Source organism: Cadophora gregata (genome assembly GCF_030347475.1).
Source record: "Cadophora gregata isolate MNR1 chromosome Unknown scaffold_5, whole genome shotgun sequence".
Lineage (NCBI taxonomy): Eukaryota > Fungi > Ascomycota > Leotiomycetes > Helotiales > Ploettnerulaceae > Cadophora > Cadophora gregata.
Window position 1 is genome coordinate 585,497 of NW_026695928.1, and position 12,140 is coordinate 597,636.

The 12,140-nt window shown below is 48.2% G+C and overlaps 3 protein-coding genes across 3 annotated transcripts; 1 reads left to right on the forward strand and 2 right to left on the reverse strand.

Moving 5' to 3' along the window:
* Nucleotides 1–2,376: 2,376 nt before the first annotated feature.
* On the reverse strand, nt 2,377–2,978 carry ONS95_010995 (uncharacterized protein; the record flags this gene model as incomplete). The annotated part of the gene is made up of 2 exons (XM_058504589.1): nt 2,377–2,875; nt 2,920–2,978. The coding sequence occupies 2 exons, from the start codon at nt 2,976–2,978 to the stop codon at nt 2,377–2,379; spliced, it is 558 nt and encodes a 185-aa protein (XP_058359145.1).
* Nucleotides 2,979–6,452: 3,474 nt separating this feature from the next.
* ONS95_010996 (uncharacterized protein) lies at nt 6,453–6,773 on the reverse strand (the record flags this gene model as incomplete). Its single annotated transcript, XM_058504590.1, has 2 exons — nt 6,453–6,663; nt 6,721–6,773. The coding sequence occupies 2 exons, from the start codon at nt 6,771–6,773 to the stop codon at nt 6,453–6,455; spliced, it is 264 nt and encodes an 87-aa protein (XP_058359146.1).
* Nucleotides 6,774–9,519: 2,746 nt separating this feature from the next.
* On the forward strand, nt 9,520–11,445 carry ONS95_010997 (uncharacterized protein; the record flags this gene model as incomplete). Its single annotated transcript, XM_058504591.1, has 1 exon — nt 9,520–11,445. The coding sequence occupies one exon, from the start codon at nt 9,520–9,522 to the stop codon at nt 11,443–11,445; it is 1,926 nt and encodes a 641-aa protein (XP_058359147.1).
* Between the last annotated feature and the right edge of the window lie 695 nt (nt 11,446–12,140).

The window sequence follows — 12,140 nt, forward strand, 5'->3', positions numbered from 1 at the left end:
ATCGAGGGCGAGTGCGGCTCTAGCAGCTGCAACACGACGTGGAGCCAGTGCGATGAAATTGTCATCATCCAGAGGTCTAAAAGTCATCCTCAATGACCTCCAGGTATTCCAACAGCCTATTGTACCTGTGCGCTCAAAATGTCGTGCGTTTTATTCAACAGCCTCGACCAATACAATTCCTCACCGCAGGTTCGGGACTTCACCAACAAGCTAGTGCTGCCCAACGTCGTTAGGGCTTCCAATCGGACATTTTGAAAATGTTTTCACACCCATCAATTGACTTCCGCTGCAGAATATGAGGCGTCAGAAAGCATCGTGCATCTGCACAACGGTCGCCTGTTGACATGATCATCGGATTATAGGCGCAGAGACGCGGCTCCTTTTCATTCCCCATATCGCCAACACGTGTTCATCACAACATATCGATGCCCAAACGCTCGAATGAAAGCATACGTATGGTGACTCAATCATGCTGTACCTCCAAGCTAAAGCGGTGACGGGTTTTCCATCTGCTGAAGAACACAGCTATCGTGGGGAGATCGAATCTGATGTGTCTCAAATGACCATCTGCAGAGACGGTGACAGGTCAACTCACATGCAGTCGCTTATCACACTTCTGGAATGTTGTTCGAGTGATCGGGGGCGTTCTGGCTGTACTTTTCTGATGCGCTGGTTGCGACGGGTCACAACATCGATCTGATTCTTGCTGAGAGGCGCGTAGAATCGTAGATCATGAGAGTGGCTTGCTGGCGACTTCGCATCGGGATTTTAATTGCATGGACTGTCACTTCTAGTTTTCATAGGTGCTTTCGATGTGGGCTTGCTGCAGGATATTGCTTCTTCTGTATCGCCCGCCGACGGTGATCTGGAGAAGCCCTGCTCTGCTCTTCTGTAGTTTATCGTCATGCTGTCAAATTATCGTGGGATTCTCATCTTTGACGGGCGCAATTTAGGAGATTCTTTAGTATTTCAGTCATGTTAATGATTCAGAGTCACTTCATACCTACTGCTTCTCTTTGTGCTACCTACATGGCACTCCTCTTGACAATCAGGCTCGTCTGTCCTCATTCTAGATTCCCAGACTGCAAAGCATGCACATTACAATCAATGCAATTTCTTTAATTTAGTAAACGTAATGAACAGGTAGTCGAATATCTGTCAAAACAATAAGCTTGAGCTGGACCTCAAAATACGAAGCCAGTCGAATTGACCTAGAACTTAGCCTCACACAAACGAAGCAGCCCCTGGATCTTCAGCATCTCCAGCCTGGAAATATTCCTAAATTTCGCTTACAGTAGCACTCTAAACAAAGCCCATTGCCCCACCAACCTCCTCTCAAATTCCCATGTGAAGTGGAAGTAATTTCAACTTCCAACCTCCAATTCTATTTATATTATACCTCGAAACAACACGTAGGTAGACATTCTTGGTATGATGCGTTGTCCGCACTATTCCGCTTTGAGGGGTTCTACTAAGAGCTCATCAACAAAAGGGGGTGGGAGTTGGGGCACGCGTTGTTCGCACTAAAAGAAGCAACTAGTCTAATGTTCTTGGTTCGAGATCCGTACTCGGTGAGTGCTTGCTTTTGTTTTACGGCTCGAATGGCGGTGTGAAAATTTGACGTTTTTGGGTTCAGGGTGTGGAGGTTGGGGTCTGGGAAGTAGGGTCGGGGCTAGAGCGCGTGTAGGGTGAGAGGGTGGTGGGTGGTTGGTTCTGAAGTGCTCGCCATTTGGAGACGGTCGCAGATGAGAGACCTGGGGGAGTGATGATCGGAGTGACCGAAATCTACTGTATGGCTCTATCTTAGTTTGTGATGGGAGGAGAGTTCGTCTTTAAAATTCGACGAACAGGAATTCAAGGAGATAAAGTTTGTATGTGGTCGTTCGGGTGGGACAGCGAGTGTTGGGGATTTATTGCTGGAAAAAAGTGGGAAATATAGCAAAACATGAACGCTGCCTTCAGTGTTTGAAGAGATAGAGAGATATAAAGATATGAAGATGGCCCAAAAATGATATCATTGTGCTGCCCCTGTTTGAGGTACACAAATAGGAATAATGATACAATGAACACAGGATTCGCGCTTTTCCCTTTCTCCTCGCCCCTTCCATTTTTGGTGTCTGAATTTATGAGAGAAATACAAGATTGACAGTGACATAGTCCGCCTGCGGAAAGGAATAGAAAGAGCGGAGATAGGGCTTTAAATAATCTTCGACACGAAAAGCCAAAAAGGACCCGCCCAGTCAGCGTCAGAGGTCAAGAAAGTAATGCAAAAATGAGACCCATTTCACCCTCCATGAGCCCGTTAATCCATTATCAGCCCGTCATACAATCTTCTCAAACATAATGATCCCATTCTGAGTCGGTACGTGAGAATGTTTACTGCCCGCGACGTGACTCATCATCGACTGCTTCTTCATAAGCGAGACATTGCTCCTCCTCACTTGGATATCTAGAAAGTCCTAACCTGAGTCTCTCTTCTGGGGATTGCTCGGTGGTCCAACGCTCAGTGGTAGGCGATTGAGCTCCATTTGTTTGGTTGATCTGATGATCTGGGTTTTGCACCGGTGCGTGTTGGGTGTATCCGCCGTATGATCGAGTCTCATTAACAGGTGTGGTGCTTTGGTCATCATCGTCAACAATGAGTTCGGCGTCGTAGCGGAGAGTCTCGCGTTCGAAGGCTGGAAAGTAGTGATGTCCTAGATTGGTCTGAGCGTTGTTATGTTGTTCAACCGAGGATGGCACTTCGGGAGTCGATGTAGAGTCAGAAGTGTGAGCGTTACGTTGCCGTCGGTGGTAGCTTGCAGTGGATGGATTACTGAGTTGTCGTTCGGGCGCATTTTGAGAATCTCCAGTATGAGTAGGATGGGAGTTTGTACTGTTTTATCTTAGTCCAGACATTTAAATTCAGGGTGCCCATACCTATCCACTGCCGAACCGTTATGAACTTCCATGGATGATGAATTTGACTGGGAAGACATAGTGATTAAGGTGCGTGACCTGGGTTTGCACTTGATTGGAAAGGACTGTGTTCAGAAAAGAAAACGTGAAAAGCGAACAAGAATCTTGCGAGAAAAGAATGATTGAGAGGCAATCAAGGAACTGTTCCCGGACGAGAGCTACCTTCACTTGAGAGATGCCACCGCTTTATTTGATCTTCCCATATCCGATATGGTACGACTCTGCCAGCGAATATCTCCCTGAAACGCATACCAATTTTTTGGTTGACGAGGCAAACAAAGCTAAGTAAGATTGAGAAGACCCAGAAAGCTTCAAGCTACTTTAAATGGCAAGGTTGAAATGCGCGCAACGTTTGCGCCCAAAAAAACATCTCACACCGCTAGCAAGGGCACAACCGCAACGGCCTAGCCTTACGCATTCCTGGCCGTATTCCTACGACTGGTAGACCAGTATGGAGTTTTAGCAAGCGCAGAGTTGACCATGGCATGGTAGGGAACCCGTGCTTGTAGTGCAGAAAAGCGGCCTTGCGTCACTCTTGATATTGACCTGACACTGTGGTATTCCCCGATGCAATGATCACGGTCTCGGTATCAAGAAAGGGTGTTCATCTCATAATGACCAAACGCAGTTTGCTGCTCCGCACATTGAATGCCTCCGAAAATTGATGCTCAAGAAGGGAGAAGAGAACGAGCACTGCATCACTAGCTCGCTCGTTTTGGGGGTTTTGAGCAAGCCATTGTCCGAACAAATGACCGCTGCCAACGCTGCCGTGTTTCAGGATGAGAGAGGTGACACAGAACAAGGACCGTCGGTGTTGTGACGAATAGTACAGCAGATAGAAGTCGAACACTGCAAGAGCAGCCCACAGTAACGTGGAGTCAGATCCAAACATCGTGAGGGTCGGTTTGGAGAGCTCCACACAGCTCAGATTCAGATTACAGCTTCTGCTTGTGACATCTGTCTCTGACAATCAAGTAAGAATAGGTATCATAGAGAAGTTGAAGAACAGGTCGTTGACGTTACAAGAAGCTCGTCGCTTGAACTCCCTAGTCTCTCGCACAGACCTTGTTTTGTCAGAACAATGGAAGTTCATCGTCGTGCCCCGCGCCTCTCTTCCCTCTCCTACTACAGTAACCTTAGCTCGTCGGCGGCGGGCTTCCACGACCTATTTTCATCACCGTTTCTATCATCGTCGCCTTCATCTCCCATTGTTCTCCTTTATGGGCCTGGGTAGAGTAGTAGTAGACTAGTCTGCCTGTTCCTGCGCCGCAAGCAACCGCGGATGAGCGAGTCACCAAGAATAGCACTTCAAGAAACGCCGGTGCATCGAGTTTTCGACATTAATATCTCCATGTTGTGCATGCGCGCAGGAGAGTGTGATCGCCGACAATTCTTTGCGTCAGTAAGTGAAAGCCTCTTGCGTCTTGTGTACCCTGGAGCAGTCACTGCACATCGGGACGCAGGTGTGCAAGCCACCCTCGGTCAAAACCCACGAGGCTGGGAGACTGATACTGAGAAGCCTACAGGCATCCAATTTCCTGTTCCAGAGGCTCGAGAATTTTGATGGGATCCCAACAAGTTTCGACGCTGCGTCTTCGGGCAACAGCTGTCAGGCAGCCGGCGATCGCAGCGATGAAGGCGCCAATTCAGATGCAAGTTAAGCCTCTGAGTGTCAGATCAAAAACGAATGGGCGGTTCAGAAGGCCAGCCGGAATTTACCTGCAGTAGTGCTTTCTTGATGCTGCTACGTGCCCAGAATACGAAGATGGTCCTCTGTCGCACGTCCATATGAAGCAACAATACTGAAGTGTGCGGGCTGCATTAGGATGCTGAAAATGCGACATGTCAAAAACGGTCCGAGTTTGTCTGCATACAGACTGGATGGGCGGCCGACCATGTCGAAGTACGAAAGTCTTTACTTGAAACGACACTCACTTTCCATGCAGATCACAGATCCCCTCCTGATGCCCTGATATTCTCGTTGGCCTTGACTTGCAGTGCCAGGCGGCGCTGCAATTATTGGCAACCTCTGTGTTGGCAGCACCACTGAGATCGTAGGCAAACATCTTTGAGATTACGCCGTCATCGTAGGAGTTAAGCTGAGACCAGCTTTTGAGCTCGCACTGTATTCTTCCGTGCTCGTACTCACGACTTGTTTGTCCCGTTCTCTTTGGATTTCGAAGCTACAACGCTTTCGATTTTCTGCTGCTTGCTATCTCGCGTTCTCTCGCCGCAAATTGGAGGGCAGAACAAGGCACAATGTACAGTCTTGTATCCTGGGTCTCCGCACTTGCGAGACATTAATTATTGTCTACATTTTATTCATCACATGGTCTCCACGCGCGTTGACTCGTGGAAGCCATGGCTGTGGCGGCAGCCTCTGCAGAGTGCGTTCAAGCTCTGTAGGACGGGCGAGCAGCATTAGTCCTGCCTTTTGTCAAAAGACCGCGTGGGCTGAGAATGACCCAGATAAATTCCGATGTGACCGCCTGAGGAGTCCTTCCCAGCGTGGCTTTGTTTCTTTTGGCTCGTTTTTTCACCCCTTAGAACGGAACAAGCGTTGCCCGTCAATTTGGAGCTACGGCTGAGTAATTTCGCCGAGTTCAGATGCAGTGCAGGCGAGACATGCATGTCTGCAGCCCATTCCAGAAGCCGTTGCTAATTGATGGCTGCAAATCAAGTATTTGTTTGTTCAAGTGACAGGCACGGACGTCTGTTAGCATTGTCAGCTCCGAGCTTTTGAAGCAAATCACTTCGAATAGCTGCAAATCGAAAAGTCCAGAATGTTTCACCGATTATGTACGGGAGCAGATCTTGTCTTCAGTTGCCTTGTGTCAGGTAACTATTTCCCGTCATACCTGTGCATGTAATTTTGCGAATTGTCCTTCCAAATGAGGGGAAGGATGAGCAATGGCGAATTGGTACATCTCCCCGTTAGGCCAACCAGAACGTTGAGACATTCTTATGGATATCAATAAGATAAAACAGTTCATCTCTTGACATTGAGTTGTAAAAGAGATGTGTCGTCGGGTTCCTACACATAATTGAACAGATGAACACCCCTGCGAAGCATGATCCCGGAAGACACCCCCCACATCTCCAGAAGCTCGGTGAGAGATCTGGTCATCTGCTCCATCCTGGGGAGAATCCTCGTCACTTACTCCCACATATCCGCAGCTTGGCGACAATCATAGCTGGAAAAGTATTCCTCCTCGAGCTTAGACATGTAACACACAGATCTGTGGTACAATGAACTGTGCCGTGTAATGAATATCACGTTGCATGTGGATGGATGGCTAGAGCGGATGTGACAGAAATTCGTTCCCCTCTAACTGCTTTTTCCACCGTTTCTCCAAGATATAAATTGCCCGAAACACAGGGCTGTTCCTAGCTTACTTTCCGATCAACTCAACCCTGTAACTTTTGTTTTTCCCGTTTTCCAATGCAGCTTAAAACGTTAGGCTGACGGCGTAATCATCGCTGCAGCCCAACCTTCAATCCCTCTGACACCAAGCCCCCACGCCTGCTAGTTCTGGGAGGACCTTAGTCAAATTCCTCCTCAGGGCTTTGATGTCTTTGCTCGGGGGAAGCGTGGGGCAGTTGCATGCTAGCATCTCGTGTCTTTGAGGATCTTTGAGGTATCGGCTGAGCATGATTTGTCTTCCTCGTCGTTTGCGAGCTCTGAATCCTGGGGTGCTGGGGGTTCTGTATTGACTAAGCAGCTGCCACATCGCTTCAAAGGCTGAAGTGAAATAGACCTACCCATCAATAGATTCGGGCACAACTTGCAAAGGGTTTCTTAAGTCGATTGTCATATTCTCGGTTTTTGTCGTTGTGATGCTCAGATGATGTTCTTCTTAAGCGTGTGTGCTGAGAACTGCGTGGATGGAGGATGCAACCAAGGGTAAAGATAGAGGCAGACAAAAACGCTTTGCATTCTTTTCGGATTGTTCGCTGTGAGAAGGAGGTGGGCCAATGGTGTTGGAACTTGAAATGGGATGGTTGAGCAGCAATGAAGAGAACAAACACTTGCGAAGGACGAGACTTATACCTCACGATACTAGACCGGCAACCACGCGTATGTACCTCTACTCCTACTAGATAACAGAGGAGAGCTGACAAGGAAGAAATTTTCACTTGCTTCGGATGCCTCACTGTGCTCATGGGAAATTACTTGGAACATGAGGGAAAGTGATTGATCGTATGCCCCCTGGTCGAGACTGCCCTGCAGGAACAGCGCCAGCGACTGGGTTATGGATTTTTCTTTCTGTCATTGGATGCCACGACGATGGAGAATCTGCAATCATGTTCGGCCTACGGTAGACATCCGTGTGGCAGGATCACACCGTCGAGTACAAGTACCGAACCGGGACAGTATTGCCAGTTTATCAAGGTAGGGCCTATGATAACCAAGACGGGTTGTGTGCATGCGCCACAATATATCTGGAAACTTAATTCTGCTTTATCACGGTAGATTAGGAAGGTGTATTCACGAAAGAATCCTAATTCTTCTTGGTGGCGCTACCAGCAGTCGTCAGCACTACGTCCCGTACCTATCAGAATCCTCGAAATTTCCCAAAACCAACAACAATGGAACCACATCCACACACATTTTACGACTCCCAAGGCTTGGCAAGGGGTGCTGAATGGGTGAGGCTGGTGCGCTGGTGGGCTGCGACCAATATGAGGTTCCGGATGATGAAGAAAATTCGCTCACTATTCTGTCATATTTGGAGCTGCACGTTTTGACGCTCTGCAATGCGGTTGTTGCAGACAATCCTTGGAGAAGAAACCATGGCCATCAATGGCTGCACAAGTAAGCTAGCTTTTGAGTTCAAATACACCATTCTGTTCTGGTTTGAAACGATGGACATCGATTGTAAGGCGGCTGAGCCAGATTACCAGAATCAACCTTGGGAGGTGGTGCTCTTCCATCCCGCGCCTTTCCATTCCCCACGCCATCCAGCGCCCGCATGTCCACTCCCCTCACACCGACGTCCAGAACAGAAATGAAATACTGCATCCCCAAGGAGTATGCAGATCACACCAGAATTCCAGCCAGGTTTCTCCTCTCGCCGGCAAGATAATGCAACCCTCATCCTTTCCCAACTCCATGGCTGTCAGAGTTTTCACCCGGGGGGTGATGTTTATTGGGCACCACTGAACCCCCACTGCATATTCCATCCACTAGCTTCTCCAGCGCCCAAGACTGGGAGGTTTGAACGGCATTCAAGTTCAGTCCCGGGCGACACATTGCACTTCCCCCCACCAGGGTCGCCGGATGCTCTTCCCCGACACCGATTGCCTTTCCGCCCCCATGGGGGTAGACAGATGACAGCGGTGAGACATGGATCATGCCGCCCTAATAGCTTAGACACCAGGTACGAACGGGGTACCTGCACGACATTGTCCTCCAAACACTCAGGGACGATCGCCGTAGCTGGCTTGAAGGCAGCAGAAGGGTTGGCATCCAGAACTGATATCCCTGCTGACAACGTGGGAGACGGGATCAGTGTCTCGAAACAAGAACAGGGCAAAGTGGGTAGCGCGCTTCTATCGCTGCTTTTTTCACTTTCGCTTTGTGTCAGTGGATGGTAACTGAAGTGACTCACCTCACAGACTTGCCAGATCAATGGTTTGAGCCCGAAGCAATCTCGTAACGGATGCCTAGTCTTGCGAGCTGAGATGATGTTTGGGAATGAAAGTTGACCTGGCGAAAGGGGGTTTATCCCTGGACTTGTGGATGAGTGCTGGGATTACTTATTCGCTGCTTTCTGTTTCGATGCTCAAATGTTTGAGATCGGCAATGATCGTCACTGTTTTCCTGTCATTGCTGTTTACTTCGGCGTGCCGTGCGCTCCTAGTTGCTCTGCTTTAATCCTTGTGAATGAGACAATGTCGTATTGTGGACAATCTACCTACTAAAAAGGAGAACGGACGTTCTCTGTCACTGTGTGTTGGTCGTGAGATATTATTCAATCGTCGAGATATAGTATCGTAGATTGGTAGAGTGTTCCTTCCTGAAAGCGGCAACTTTACCTCTGTGAGCGAGCACACAACAGTGGGAAATAACCACCTTTCTCCTTCACTCAAGGTTATCATGAGAACGGTTCATGGCCACCTGTCATGAATCGCACGGACGTCTGGGGATGTTATTGCAAAGGATGCTTTGAGCTGGGCAGTTTTCCATCACAGAGGAGACAACTAAGCGAGTGAAAACAACGGCCGTAAAAACAACAGGCAACGGTCACTTGAACGGAGATAATTTAGTGTCTGGAAAGCATGAATCATCGGAGGTGTCACCAGCTTCATCTCATCTCAAGTTCGATCGGCCAATCCAGCGAGATGTAGCCAAGCCTGCCTACAATGCCGCATCAGCTCAGCTCTCCAAGCTCAGCCCCACCAACGCCGGGTGTTTCATTTCCGTCCCTTTCTCAGAACATCGTCCTACCCACTAACTTCATTGTTACGAACGGTCACAGAGGCGGAATAGCCAGAAGAATCCTCAACACTTCATACGTCTTACACATCACCATCTGATCGAACGTAGCGGCCATTACCATGCGTCTCCTCAACACCACAACCCTCGCCCTCCACACCTTTTTCGACAAGGCTGTACCAGATTATGCAATTTTATCTCATAGATGGGAGGAGGAGGAAGTCACGTTTCAAGACCTTCAAAGTGACCGAGGATCAAGCATGCCAGGATTTGCCAAGATCGTGGGCTGCTGCGCGCAGGCAAAGTCTGAAGGCTGGGAGTATGTCTGGGTCGACTCCTGTTGTATCGACAAGAGCAGCAGTGCCGAACTTTCGGAGGCAATCAACTCAATGTTCAAATGGTATGAAAACGCGAGAGTATGCTATGCATATCTGTCAGATGTCAATGGCCTGGAAAATATACTGAAGCAGCTTGAAGATAGCGCTTGGTTCACACGAGGCTGGACATTGCAAGAATTGCTCGCCCCTGAAACTGTAGTGTTTTTCGACCGAAACTGGGTGGAAATCGGAACTAGGAGCAGCTTGGAAGATGTGATCTCCCAGATCACTAAGATTCGTGCCATCTCCGCTTGGCAAGAATGTTGTGTCGCAGAGAAAATGTCATGGGCGTCTCGTAGAGAGACAACAAGAGTAGAGGATGAGGCATATTGCCTGATGGGACTATTTGATGTCAACATGCCTTTGTTATACGGTGAAGGCAGAAAAGCCTTCCAAAGGCTACAGCTAGAGATTTTGAAGTCGACCGACGATGATTCGATTTTCTGTTGGTGCGACCGTAAGGGTAGCGGAGATCTGCTTGCTCCTAGGTTGGAAGCATTCAAGTCGTCTTCTGAAATACGGCATTGCTATAAGGACGATTCTTCCTTGAGCTCATTGTCTCTCAGTTCATCAGATCTCTCCAAGAGAGCCCTTGATCAGGCTAAGGCTACCCGGAATTATTTTCGAACAAAGCCGTACCCTACGACGCTGTCAAACAAGGGCTTGCACATATCGCTCTTCCTCGTCCCTGTTGACCTGTTGGACATCGAAGCACACAGATTCAAGTCAGGCATCGTATTCGCTGCGATTTTTCAAGGCTTAAGGTCTGGGGTTCAACATCGAAGCCCTGCCGTACTTCTTAGAAGGACTATCCACGAGGACAGAAACAACGATATTCAAAACTGGACATGTTCCCGAATCTCGAGTGACCAATTATTCACTTTTGACATATATGAAGTAAGATCTAAATGCGAAGCCTGGATCGAAAAGCTTCGGCCTCCAATAGTCTCTAAATTCTTACCAGCCAGCGAATCTGACGACCGGTATCCGAAATCCAGAATAATCTATGTGAAAGGATCTTCGCGAAATTCCACAATGTGCAACTCCGCATACGACGCGCGGTACGATATCCTGATTGATACACGATTACTCCAAGCAAGATCTTTCGAAATTTCACGACCAGTGCCATTCATTGAACGAGAAGATCAGATATCTTCAAATATGCTGGCTTGGAACGAGCAAAGTAGCTCATTTCAACTAACCTTCCGTGCATGGACTCATCGTGGGCCTCATTATTTCCATTCTTACTTCACAAACCACAAAACAAAAGAGACTCTCTTGTATATTGTGTTTGTAGATCCCGGTCGGGTGTCTCTTGCTCTGCTTAAGCTCGACACTGTCCAAGAATTCAAGAACCTTACAATTCCTAGTTTGTTGGATGAAAGAACTACGAAAGTGGGTCATCAAGCCTTCGGGGTTGACCGCGTCTCTGTTTGGCTGAACGACAGATCGACAGTGTTCGCATCTATCCAGCGCACTAGCGCAGTGCAGGGTATCAGGAAATATGCTGCAAACTTCGTTGTGGAAGACTATGGGCCTACTCTCTGGTTGCCACCCTCGAGATATTCGTCACTGATATCTTATTTGGCTCAGAGAATAGCAGATAGAGATAAGGACACTGAAGCCCTTCAAAAGTACTCGAGAGCTCAGAGGCAAGGTCTGAAATATTAATGTCACCGTTGATCTGTGGATAGAAAGGGCTGTCGGATGGACAAAGTTTGTAACTTACCATATTCAAAGTGGATGTAGGTTGGTAGACATGACTCACCTTGTTGCTATGCTTCGAAATTGACTGTGTGTGCGTCTCAGCAAATCGATGCTGGTGACGACAGGTATCTGATTAAGAATGAATGCCTCCAGTCACATTCATGCGCAAGTATACACTCGTCACATAACTGAATCTTGAATGAAGATTATCGCCGTATCCGTCCAGCAACCTGCAAACAAAGAGAATTACCCTCACCGAAACAACCTTACCTCAGACTCCCAACATCACATGACTCTATCCTACCTCGTCAGCCACCCCAGAACACTTTGATCAGATAAATCAAAAAAGGATCAATCTTATCAATCATCATTTCACCCACCCCACAGACTCAGCAGATCATCCCGAAACTTCCGTCTGTCAGCACGATGCTGCGCAATAATCTGGGGTGCCGTGCCGAAATCGAGCAACAACATATCAGAGCTTGGCAGTGACATCCTCGCTTACACCCTCCCGCGCCCCGGTGTCAACAAAAGTTAATTTGAACGTCGTCTGTACGCGGAGGGTGTAAGGTTGTATATGGTTATAGAATAAAGCATAGCTGAGATGAGAGAAGACATGGCTGCTTTGGAGAGATTTTGGTTGACAAGAAGGAGGGAGA